Below are 12,952 nucleotides of genomic sequence, written 5' to 3' on the forward strand. Positions count from 1 at the left end.
AAAAAACAAGCAGACATGGTGTTTCAGGAGATGTTTTAGTGGTTGGGTGTTGTAGGGTGGATGGTATTGACTGCGTAGAGGTGATCACTGCTTCCAGGAATCACAAGGGCAGCTGGAGCTTCAGTGAGTTCCCTCAGGTAACTTTCTCTTAGACACCAGCCTGGCTGACACCCAGCTCATCTTCACAGATGGCCTGTTGGCATGCTGCTTCACTGCTCCAAGGCTATTTGCCTCACCTGCAAAAATTAAAGCAAACAGCATGTGCTGAAACACAGCCTGCGACCACAGCCTGCCTGCAGCTATTCCCATCTACCACTCTTACCTTTGTGGCTTGCCTGGCTGGCCTCTGATGTTACAGGTTGCCATGTCAAGCCCTGTGTGCTGCCTCCAAAACAGAAGAAAGGGATGCTTATCACATCGCTGACAACACAACACCTGAAAAACAACTGCCATTTCAGCTCACTAGTCATCACTGACCTTGCTCAAGTCACCTCCAGAGCAGATATTCCGCTTTGCTCCTACAAACCCAAACCCTGAGCCAGTCGATACAGGCACGACTCACACCTTCTCTCTGACACCAGGGGCCAACTCACCCCAGGCTCTTCAGTATGCACCAACCCACTTCCTTCTCATGCTTTGCTCCTCTCCTCCCTCACTCTTTGGTGCGCAGCTCATCTCCCTGCATCTGAAAAAACAGTATCAAGCAATCACCTGGATGCTAATACCTAATAGAGGTGTAACTAATACCTTCTAGAGCCTAACTACCTAAGCTAAAAAATAATAAACATTAAGCCCCACACATTCAGGCCTTAACAACCTGGACACCCAAACTGCTTGACTATCTCTTCACAAACCTCTTCTAGATGGCTCCAGCCTCCCCTCGCATGGAAGTGACCACCCTTCCCTGCTGAGGGCTGCTACTTGACTTCAAATGCTCCATCTGTGCCTCAACAGTCACAGACAGCATAGCAACATGAACCACAGGCTCTCATTGCTATTCTTCTCCCAACCCCACAGTTGCTATACCCTCCAGAGACAGCAGCTCCAACTCAACTCAACTGCACAGAGACACAACACATTGAGGAAACGCTCAGCAAGAAAAATTACTCCTGCAATGCAAGTGCCACCAGGCAGCAAGTCATACAGGACAGCAAGCGTGAAAAAAGTGTTCAAGAAGCACCCAGAAAGTCGCTCCTGTCAAGTCAACAGGTTTGGACCAGACCTCCTTGCTTTCTAAACTTCTTCTCAGGAAGAAGCTTAGGTGTAGCTGGATCCAGTCTTCACCTCCAACTGTAAAGAGAAGCTCAGAGCCTTGGTTCTGCCACAGAATACATTAATTGCACCTCAAGCTGGGTGCCTCTGCAGAGGGACCCCACCTGTACTGTAACTCCACCTTTAAAAGGCTCACAGTCTGACCACATGCTTGTACATTCAACTGCTCATCCGATTACCTCCCACAACAATGACCATCTCATTCTGATTTATTCTATGTTCCCCTATCTCAGGGTCCCCGTAACCATCAGTCACTTGTTGTCTGGACAATTTCTCATTGTTCTCTTCCGGTTGTTTCTCAGCTTGATAGTTCTTCCACAGCCTGATTTTGTCCAATATCTCCAACTTAAGTTTCAGTTAACGCATCTTCCCATTGTAGATTATTTTGGGTCATTATCTTGTTGTCTGCATCTTATTTCAACATTACTGCGGGTGGTAGAGTGAAAGTCTAACTAAGCTTCATCACAGGAGTTCAGCTAAAGATAAGTTAAAACTGCAGCCTAAGGCCTTATCACTCAAGCTACTCATGCTAAGTCGTCAAAAGTCAAGATACTTAGGTCAAGCAGCTCTCAGTTTGCAGAAGTCTTTAATACATATACAATTCAAACGGGTATCCCTGCAATTAACACATTTATCTCAATATTCCTACAGACAATCCTTTTCTGATTTCAACACCAAGGAGGCCATAAGGCAGCTCCAGAAAAGAGTAAAAAATTACAATTTGTGACAAGAGGCTACCGTCAAAACTGGCACAGACAACTGGCACAAGAAGCCTTGATGTAGACCTAGGAACCAAGGATGCAGGGAACAAGGCACAGAAAAAGGGGTTGCTGCAAAAGAGATGTCTTGTGAGTGGTGCTGAGAACACTGACACTAAAGAGGAGCCCACCAATGCCCAGCCAAGGCAGCACGTTACTGCACACACCCAGCAGGGGCGGGCCCACGCACCTAACACAAACATTGCTTGCTTTGCCTTCTCCTGACACACAGCATGGGCATTTACAGTTACCTTTTTACACACATACGCCTATTGGTACAGATTTTGAGGGAATAACAAACACCTGCAGCCACCCCCAGCGTCTGTCCCCCAGAGACAATGTCTCACCTCATGATTAAAAGAGGTGCAGATATTTACAGACATACAATAAAAATACTTCTCCTGTAAAAATCCCTGGCTTTTCCTTATGCGTGACTTCAACTTGCACCGCTGTGAAGTGACACCATTGCTTGTCTCTAGAACTCAGGTATAATTTAACGGTCTAGGCTTAAGTATATCGGGTTAAGGATCTAGGGCTAAACTTCTAGGGTTGAGGATCTTGGGTCTGGGGTCCCGAGTATGGGCTTAAGAGTCTCGTGCTTAGGGTCTAGGGTTAACCGCCTAGCGTTGAACATCTAGGGTTAAGGGTCTAGTATTAATAGTCCTTAAACCTTTAACTCTTAAGCCTTTAATGCTAGGCAGTTCACAGTAGACTGTTAACCACAGAGCCTTAACCATTTACTCTTAACCCCAGATTGTCAAGCCTAGAGGCTTAATACTAGACTGTAAACAACAGACACGTAAAATGAAATTATGGTTCTAGAGTCATGTGAAAAATGTTGAGACATAGTCATCAAGGGTCATCACAGTCTAGGGTTAATGTTGCAGGGTAAAGAGTCTAGAGTCTAGTGTCTAGGGTTTAGGCTGTATAATCAAAGGTTAAGCTTTTAGGTAAATCATCTAGAGTAAAAGGGTTAGCGTTCAGGCTCTAGGGTCTACGGTTTAGTATCTAGGGTAAAGTACCTAGGGTCTAGACGATTTCCATAGATCCTTACCCCCAGACCCTATACCTTTTACTCTATGACACTTATATCTAAAACCTAGACTTTTACTCATGACCCTAGACGCTTAACTCTAGACCCTTAAGCCTACAGCCTAAACACTAGAGACTAGAACCTGGATCCTTTACCCAGACGCTTAACTCCAGACTCTTAAACCCTAGACCCTAAACCGCAGACGCTTAACACTAGACCCTAGGCCCTTAACCCTACACACTGGACCCTAGGCACCTAACCCTGGACACTAGACCCTACACACTTTACCCTAGACCCTTAACCCTAGATAATAAACCCTAGATACTAAGCCTTAACCCTTGACCTTTCACTCTAGAGGTTTTACTCTAGAAGCTCAACCCTAGACTCTTAATCCTTGGCCCTAATCCCTAGATCCTAGACCCTAGTCTGTTTACCCTAGACCCTTAAACCTAGACCATTAACACTTGACACTTAACCCTAGAAGTTTAACTGTAGACTCTAGACCATTACCATAGACCCATAACCCCAAACCCTGCACCCTTTATTCTATGACGAATCTAAAACCTAGACCTTGAACTCATTACACTAGACCCTTGATGCTTAACTCTAGACCCTTAAGCCTAGGTACTAAACCCTAGAGCCTTAACCCTTTTACTATAGATGTTTTACACTAGAAGCTTAGCACTAGACCCCTAACCCTTGGCCCTAATCCCTAAATCCTAGATTCTAGACACTTTTCCCTAGTCCCTGAACCCTAGATCACTATCCCCTTACACTTAACCCTAGACAATTTATGATAGACCCTTAACTCATGACGCTAGACCCTGCACCCTGGACACATAACTCCAGACCCTGGACCCTTAACCCTAGATGCTTAACTCTAGACTCTTAGGCCTACAGCCTAAACCCTAGACACTTTACCCTAGACACTTAACTCCAGACACTTAAACCTAGACCCTTAACCCTCAACACTAGAACATAAACCCTTAACCCTCAGTGGCAGTCCTGCCCATCTAACTAACAGAGACTTCCACGGAGCTTTCTCAGGAAAGTCCTAGGGAGACTTCAAAGGAGAGTCCTACAGAAAGTCCTTGGAAGGATCCCTTGAACGGTGCTCGCCTGCTGAGCACCCCCGACAGCCCCCTGGCTGCCACACTGTCATCCACCCTGCATGGCCCAACTGGTCAGGGAGGCACCGCAGAGGCAGTCTGTGGTGGTTCTGACCCACTGGCCCCTGTCAACAAGCGTCATCTGCTACTGGGTGGTACCAGACAGGACACCGTGAGTGGACAGCAGGACAAGCACCCCAGGCCAGCCAGCACCCACAGGACACAAGAGACCAGCCCCCCCCCAGGGTCTCCAGCCCGCTGCCAGTAGTCCCAAGACCCCCAGCTGAAGGCAAGAGGGAGAGAGCACCAAGCGGGCTGTGCTTGTTGCCCACGGGGGGGTTGGGGGGGGGCAAATCCAAGAGCAGGGACTGCCACAGCAGCTGTGTGTGCATCTGACCTCCTGCGACCCCTTGGGCCCGGAGGAGGAGCTGCACAGCTGCACCCACCCTGCTGCAGGAGCAGGTAGAGTACGTGCCCATCACAACCCAGCAGCACAGACACTACAGGCCCAACTTCAGTATTTTGTGGAGAGAGAGAGACAGACAACAGGCACAGGTCTCCATAACTCACTGGCCCAGCACCAACCCTGTAGCATCCACACACAGTAGAGATCTGGAGGCAGCTCAGCCCAGCCCTCTCCGAGATCCCAGTTTCCAACTGAACCCATTAAGAAAGTAGGTGATGTCTTTGCAGCAACTCCATCACTGCATTTAAGCAGCCAGAGGGGGCTGCAGAGGTTAACACAGCCCCTGCCTACCCCACAGGTGGCTTACCTGTGATGGGGAGTGAGAGGACGTGTAGACAGGGCATCACCAGCACTGCTGCTGCAATAGTGTAACTGCTGGTGAGGCTTCTGCTTTGCATGGGTTTAAGAGTGGGTGCTGGTCGATTTGGAATGGGAAGGTAGCTCTGCCTGGCAGCACCTCGCCATGTAGATGGCTCCTGGCTGCCCAAAATCCTCCCAGAGTCGTTGGGAGGCGGCAGCGTGCTCTGCCTGGAGAGGTTCGAAATGAGCAAAGAGGTTTTTAATTTAATCCTTGCCAGCGGAATGAGTGCACATCTGCCCCCCTCCTGGGACATACGGCATATGTAAACTGCTTTGGATGCCGTGTGTATTAGTTCAGAGTTTCCAGATGCCTCCAGATAAGAGTGTGAGGTAGGGAATGCTCTGCGGCTCCTGGAGGGAATCCCAGGGCTCTAAGCATCGAGGAGGGGGGAACCCCATGGGCAGGGGATGTGCCAAGGGGGCAACAAGTCTTCACCCCAACCTGATTAACAGTCTCTTCTCTCTTTGCAGCTGTTTGCAGACAAGGTCCCCAAGACAGCAGGTTGGTAAAGTGGCACTGGTCGTACTGTGGCTGCACAAACCCCCCCCCGTGTTTTCCCTTACTCCGGGTAAAACAAGCTGTTCATGGTGGTTTTCTTCTTCCTTTGCAGAAAACTTCCGTGCCTTGAGCACCGGTGAAAAGGGATTTGGCTACAAGGGGTCCTGCTTCCACAGAATCATTCCTGGGTTCATGTGCCAGGTGTGTGGTGCTCCTGCTGTGGGAGGAGGGTGGGTTTGGGAGTGGGTGCTGGTTGATTTGGGGTGGGAAGGCAGCACTGCCTCCTACCTGCAGCCTCTGGCTCAAGTGTCTTCTCCTGCACCCGTGACACAACCCACCACTTCTCTGCAGGGCGGTGACTTCACGCGCCACAACGGCACTGGCGGCAAATCCATCTATGGGGAGAAGTTCCCCGATGAGAACTTCATCCTGAAGCACACGGGCCCTGGCATCCTGTCCATGGCCAACGCCGGCCCCAACACAAATGGCTCCCAGTTCTTCATCTGCACCGCCAAAACCGAATGGTGAGCTGGGGGCTGTGAGGGTGAGCTCGGGGATCCCTGCCAGGCTGAGACACACCCGGCCTGGCGCTGAGGTCCCTGCACGGGGCCGGCAGGTGCCAACCGTGACCGCTGCTTCTCCTGCAGGCTGGATGGCAAGCACGTTGTCTTTGGCCGCGTCAAGGAGGGGATGAATGTGGTGGAGGCCATGGAGCGCTGCGGCTCCAAAGATGGCAAAACGAGCAAGAAGATCACTATCACCGACTGCGGGCAGCTCTCCTGAACCCTCCTCGGCCCCGCTGACCGCCCCTTGGCAGGCCGGGCACGGTGCCGGCTGCAGCCCACCCCATCCCACCCCATCCTGACCTACTGCTGCGCTTCCGCTGGGCCTCAGCCCCATGGGCATGGCCTGGCCAGGCTGCAGTTACCTTGATGAGTGAATAAAACGAGTTAAACCACAGCTGACCGTCTCGCCCCGCTCCTGAGCGGTGTCGGTGTGAGTGCAGCAGTGAAAACCTTCCCAAGCCCCCTGCCGTGCCTCATAGGAAGGTTCCGCCGCTGCCCGGTGCTGCACAAGAAGGTGCAGCGACGCCGCCGTTCGGTTTCAGCAAGGGCTCCGCGTCCCGCGCCGCCTCCCGCTCTGCACAGTCCAGCTCCACAAGGGACACCCGGCACCTCAGGCGCTCAGACAGACCGAGGGCAAGTCCTGCCTGACCAGCCTGATGGCCCTCTATAATGGAGCAACTGAACCGAAGAGTTACAGCTGTCATTTATCTAGACTTGTGTATGGTCTTTGACACAGTCCCCACAACAGCATTATCTCAAAATTGGAGATATGGATGTGATGGTGGGTAAGGAACTGACTGGATGGCCGTGGACTCCAAAGTGTAGGAGTCAATGGCTTGATGTCCAGATGGAGATCAGTGACAAATGGTGTCCTTCAGGGGTCTGTATTGGGACCAGCACTGTTTAATGTCTTCATCAGTGACAGAGTGGGATCGCATTCACCCTCAGAACAACTGCAGACAAAACTAAGCTGAGTGGTGCAATTGATAGGCCTGAAAGACTGGATGCCATCCAGAGGGACCTGGACAAGTTTGAGACATGGCTCCATGTCAAGCTCAAGAGGTTCAACAAGACCAAGTGCAAGGTTCTGCACATGAGTTGGGGCAACCCCCGATATCAGTACAGCCTGGGAGACGACGGCATTGAAAGCAGCCCTGAGAAGAAGGACTTGGGGGAACTGGGTGGATGAAAAGCTGAACATGAGCCAGCAATGTGCACTGGCAGCCCAGAAAGATGTCAACCCAAAACTGGGCTTTAATTACCCAGCAGCATGGCCAGCAGGTCAAGGGAGGGGATTCTCCTCCTCTGCTCCACTTTGGTGAGACTCCTCTGCAGGGCTGGATCCAGCTCTGGGTTCCCCAACACAAGGAAAAATCTGCTGGACTGAGACCAGAGAAGGCCACAGAGATGATCCAGCTCTGCCCTGGAGACAGGCTGAGAGAGTTGGGATTGGTAAGTCTGGAAAAGACTCTAGATAAACCTTATTGTTGCCTTTCAATACTTATAAGAAAGATGGGGACAGAATTTTCAGTAGGGCCTGTATTGACAGGACAAGGGATGATGGTGTTAAACAAAAGGGGAGGAGAGTCAGACCACATCACAGAATCACAGAATCACCAAGGCTGGAAAAAGACCTTTAAGATCATCAAGTCCAGCCTATGACCTGACACCACACCAGCCAGACCATGGCACTAAGTGCCACATCCAGCCTTTCCTTGAACACCTCCAGGGATGGTGCCTGCATCACTTCCCTGGGCAGTCCATTCCAATGTCTGAGCAGCCCCTTTGTGAGGAAGTGCTTCCTTATATCCAACTTAAACCTCCCCTGGAGCAGCTTCAGGTCAGGTCCTCTTATCGTGTAACTGGTTGCCTGGAAAAAGAGCCCAACCCCCACCTGACCACACCCTCCCTTCAGGGAGTTGTAGAGTGAGAAGGTCCTCCCCAGGTCTCCTCTTCTCCAGACTAAACAACCCCAGCTCCCTCAGCCTCTCCCTGTAAGACTTTCACTCTAGTCCCTTCACCAGCCTCATTGTCTCCTCTAGACCTGCTCCAGCACCTCAAGATCCTTCTTGAACTGAGGGGCCCAGAGCTGCACCCAGGACTCTAGGTGAGGCCTCACCAGTGCTGAGCACAGGGAGAGAATCACATCCCTGCTCCTGCTGGCCACACTATTCCAGATACAAGCCAGGATGTCATCAACCTTCTAGGCCACCTGAGCACACTGTTGGCTCATGTTCAACGAGTTGTCAACCAGTGGCTCCCAGGTCCTTCTCTGCCAGGCCACTGGCACCTGGCAAGAAACTGTTCATGCTGCAGGTGGTCAGACACCGGCACTGGTAGATGCCCCATCCCTGAACACACACAAGGCCAGGTTGAACAGGGCTGTGAGCAACCTCACCTAGCTGAAACTGTCCCTGCTCCCTGAAGTTGGGCTGGGTTTTCAAAGAACCTGAAGGTACACACGCACCCCCACAGGCTCCCACAAGGAAGCTACCTACCAAGACTAAGAGCTCATGCTGGGTATGCCCTTCTCCCGCTGCCCCTCCCCAGCCCCCAGTGAAGCCCAGCTCCAGAATGGACACCCCAAGCAGTTGTGTGGAAAACCGGCTCTGGGCACAGGCACAAGTTCCCCAATCTGGGAGCACGGAGTTCCTCCCAGAGCTTGGTATCCCAGCAGTACTTACTTAGGTGGCCCTACAGTGGGAATCTCCCAAACTGGGAATACTGGAGACTGAATGCACATAAGCACCCTCAAGACTGGAAACACTGGGATAATGCTAGGGCTGGGTACCCGTAAGTTGGGAGCACCATCCCAGTCTCTCGCATCACTACAAGCACTAGGACCACCATGTTCCCAGCTCAGCCCAGATCAGCAGTCACTGTTGGCACCTGCTGACATACACCCAAAGGTGGGGAGCACACTCCTCTCCTCCCATGCCTGAAGGGAATGAGTCACATCCTAATTTACAACACCAAGAGGCCCAGGGACCCCAGGTTCCAGCTGTGGGCACCTGATCACTCTGGACCCGACTACAGACCCAGTGCAGGGGCAATACGATGGGAGCCCTCATGGCCACTTCCCACCCAGCCTGTCACATCAGGGCAAGACGGTCAGCTGTGGTTTAACTCGTTTTATTCACTCATCAAGGTAACTGCAGCCTGGCCAGGCCATGCCCATGGGGCTGAGGCCCAGCGGAAGCGCAGCAGTAGGTCAGGATGGGGTGGGATGGGGTGGGCTGCAGCCGGCACCGTGCCCGGCCTGCCAAGGAGCGGTCAGCGGGGCCGAGGAGGGTTCAGGAGAGCTGCCCGCAGTCGGTGATAGTGATCTTCTTGCTCGTTTTGCCATCTTTGGAGCCGCAGCGCTCCATGGCCTCCACCACATTCATCCCCTCCTTGACGCGGCCAAAGACAACGTGCTTGCCATCCAGCCTGCAGGAGAAGCAGCGGTCACGGTTGGCACCTGCCGGCCCCGTGCAGGGACCTCAGCGCCAGGCCGGGTGTGTCTCAGCCTGGCAGGGATCCCCGAGCTCACCCTCACAGCCCCCAGCTCACCATTCGGTTTTGGCGGTGCAGATGAAGAACTGGGAGCCATTTGTGTTGGGGCCGGCGTTGGCCATGGACAGGATGCCAGGGCCCGTGTGCTTCAGGATGAAGTTCTCATCGGGGAACTTCTCCCCATAGATGGATTTGCCGCCAGTGCCGTTGTGGCGCGTGAAGTCACCGCCCTGCAGAGAAGCGGTGGGTTGTGTCACGGGTGCAGGAGAAGACACTTGAGCCAGAGGCTGCAGGTAGGAGGCAGTGCTGCCTTCCCACCCCAAATCAACCAGCACCCACTCCCAAACCCACCCTCCTCCCACAGCAGGAGCACCACACACCTGGCACATGAACCCAGGAATGATTCTGTGGAAGCAGGACCCCTTGTAGCCAAATCCCTTTTCACCGGTGCTCAAGGCACGGAAGTTTTCTGCAAAGGAAGAAGAAAACCACCATGAACAGCTTGTTTTACCCGGAGTAAGGGAAAACACGGGGGGGGGTTTGTGCAGCCACAGTACGACCAGTGCCACTTTACCAACCTGCTGTCTTGGGGACCTTGTCTGCAAACAGCTGCAAAGAGAGAAGAGACTGTTAATCAGGTTGGGGTGAAGACTTGTTGCCCCCTTGGCACATCCCCTGCCCATGGGGTTCCCCCCTCCTCGATGCTTAGAGCCCTGGGATTCCCTCCAGGAGCCGCAGAGCATTCCCTACCTCACACTCTTATCTGGAGGCATCTGGAAACTCTGAACTAATACACACGGCATCCAAAGCAGTTTACATATGCCGTATGTCCCAGGAGGGGGGCAGATGTGCACTCATTCCGCTGGCAAGGATTAAATTAAAAACCTCTTTGCTCATTTCGAACCTCTCCAGGCAGAGCACGCTGCCGCCTCCCAACGACTCTGGGAGGATTTTGGGCAGCCAGGAGCCATCTACATGGCGAGGTGCTGCCAGGCAGAGCTACCTTCCCATTCCAAATCGACCAGCACCCACTCTTAAACCCATGCAAAGCAGAAGCCTCACCAGCAGTTACACTATTGCAGCAGCAGTGCTGGTGATGCCCTGTCTACACGTCCTCTCACTCCCCATCACAGGTAAGCGGCGACCTCCCAATCCCAATTCGGCCAGCCCCCACTCTTAAACCCATGCAAAGCAGAAGCCTCACCAGCAGTTACACTATTGCAGCAGCAGTGCTGGTGATGCCCTGTCTACACGTCCTCTCACTCCCCATCACAGGTAAGCCACCTGTGGGGTAGGCAGGGGCTGTGTTAACCTCTGCAGCCCCCTCTGGCTGCTTAAATGCAGTGATGGAGTTGCTGCAAAGACATCACCTACTTTCTTAATGGGTTCAGTTGGAAACTGGGATCTCGGAGAGGGCTGGGCTGAGCTGCCTCCAGATCTCTACTGTGTGTGGATGCTACAGGGTTGGTGCTGGGCCAGTGAGTTATGGAGACCTGTGCCTGTTGTCTGTCTCTCTCTCTCCACAAAATACTGAAGTTGGGCCTGTAGTGTCTGTGCTGCTGGGTTGTGATGGGCACGTACTCTACCTGCTCCTGCAGCAGGGTGGGTGCAGCTGTGCAGCTCCTCCTCCGGGCCCAAGGGGTCGCAGGAGGTCAGATGCACACACAGCTGCTGTGGCAGTCCCTGCTCTTGGATTTGCCCCCCCCCAACCCCCCCGTGGGCAACAAGCACAGCCCGCTTGGTGCTCTCTCCCTCTTGCCTTCAGCTGGGGGTCTTGGGACTACTGGCAGCGGGCTGGAGACCCTGGGGGGGGGCTGGTCTCTTGTGTCCTGTGGGTGCTGGCTGGCCTGGGGTGCTTGTCCTGCTGTCCACTCACGGTGTCCTGTCTGGTACCACCCAGTAGCAGATGACGCTTGTTGACAGGGGCCAGTGGGTCAGAACCACCACAGACTGCCTCTGCGGTGCCTCCCTGACCAGTTGGGCCATGCAGGGTGGATGACAGTGTGGCAGCCAGGGGGCTGTCGGGGGTGCTCAGCAGGCGAGCACCGTTCAAGGGATCCTTCCAAGGACTTTCTGTAGGACTCTCCTTTGAAGTCTCCCTAGGACTTTCCTGAGAAAGCTCCGTGGAAGTCTCTGTTAGTTAGATGGGCAGGACTGCCACTGAGGGTTAAGGGTTTATGTTCTAGTGTTGAGGGTTAAGGGTCTAGGTTTAAGTGTCTGGAGTTAAGTGTCTAGGGTAAAGTATCTAGGGTTTAGGCTGTAGGCCTAAGAGTCTAGAGTTAAGCATCTAGGGTTAAGGGTCCAGGGTCTGGAGTTATGTGTCCAGGGTGCAGGGTCTAGCGTCATGAGTTAAGGGTCTATCATAAATTGTCTAGGGTTAAGTGTAAGGGGATAGTGATCTAGGGTTCAGGGACTAGGGAAAAGTGTCTAGAATCTAGGATTTAGGGATTAGGGCCAAGGGTTAGGGGTCTAGTGCTAAGCTTCTAGTGTAAAACATCTATAGTAAAAGGGTTAAGGCTCTAGGGTTTAGTACAGCGGGCACGGTCCGCTGCCTGGCCCGGCCGCAGCCGCCTGCAAAGAGGCAGAAACCTTCCAGCCACCCAGCTGGGATCCCCTGCCTGGGTGAGGGACAAAGGACCAGCCCTACAGCGAGGTGATGGATCCCGCCATGGCCGGGGGTCGGAATGGACCTCTTCAGATCATTCATCCTGCTGCAGGTGACCCCGTGTTACCAGATGACACAGACAGGGTTGTATCCAGGCAGGTTTTGGATCTCTTCAGCCGACTCCAGAGAGCCCCCTGGACGGTCTGCCCCAGGGCTCCCTCGCCCTCTAAGTCAAGTTTTTCCTGATTTTAGAGAGACCTCCCCATGTTCTAGTTTGTGCCTATCACCCCTCGTCCTGTCACTGGGCTCCACAGCAGAGTCTGACCTCATCCTCTGGACACCCAGCCTTCAGGTATCTATAAGCGTTGATGACGTCCACTCTTCTATAGGCTGAACAGCCCCAGGTCTCTCAGCCCTTCCTCATACAAGAGATGCTCCAACCCCTCACCATCCTTCAGCCCTCCACTGGACTCTACTGGGGAGCCCTGACCCAGCCACCACGCTCCAGCAGTGGCCTCAGCAGGGCAGAGAAGAGGGGCAGGAGAACCTCCCTTCACCTTAATGCACCCTAGTGCACCACCAGCCCTCCTGGCCACATGGGTGGCTCCTGGTTCACCTGGTGTCCTCCCAAATGAGAAACCAAGGGGGACATTTGTGTGTGTGAGTGAACTGTACCGTGACCAGCGACACACACAAGCCCCGCTGAAATGAAATCCTTTAATAGCCAGGGATAAGGATATAGCACAGGGACCTGGGGGGGACGGGAGGAGCAGAGGGGGGCAGGGGGGG

At 53.2% G+C, this 12,952-nt stretch overlaps 2 protein-coding genes across 2 annotated transcripts in view; one reads left to right on the top strand and one right to left on the bottom strand.

Moving 5' to 3' along the window:
• Window positions 1–5,451: 5,451 nt before the first annotated feature.
• PPIA (peptidylprolyl isomerase A (cyclophilin A)) lies at window positions 5,452–6,280 on the top strand (the record flags this gene model as incomplete). The annotated part of the gene is made up of 4 exons (XM_010001031.1): window positions 5,452–5,500; window positions 5,610–5,698; window positions 5,849–6,021; window positions 6,145–6,280. Coding segments are annotated over 4 exons (447 nt in total), but the record flags the coding sequence as incomplete, so codon positions are not given.
• Window positions 6,281–9,356: 3,076 nt separating this feature from the next.
• The window catches only part of ZMIZ2 (zinc finger, MIZ-type containing 2), a 10,085-nt gene continuing 6,489 nt past the window's right edge, over window positions 9,357–12,952 (bottom strand). The window contains exons 14-17 of the mRNA XM_010001144.1: window positions 10,137–10,185; window positions 9,939–10,027; window positions 9,616–9,788; window positions 9,357–9,492 (exon numbers count right to left, since the gene is read on the bottom strand). Of these exons, the coding sequence (XP_009999446.1) occupies window positions 9,357–9,492; window positions 9,616–9,788; window positions 9,939–10,027; window positions 10,137–10,185 (447 nt within the window). The remainder of the gene's footprint in view (window positions 9,493–9,615; window positions 9,789–9,938; window positions 10,028–10,136; window positions 10,186–12,952) is intronic.

Source organism: Chaetura pelagica, unplaced genomic scaffold, assembly GCF_000747805.2.
Source record: "Chaetura pelagica isolate M959 unplaced genomic scaffold, ChaPel_1.0 scaffold290, whole genome shotgun sequence".
NCBI classification, from domain to species: Eukaryota; Metazoa; Chordata; class Aves; order Apodiformes; family Apodidae; genus Chaetura; species Chaetura pelagica.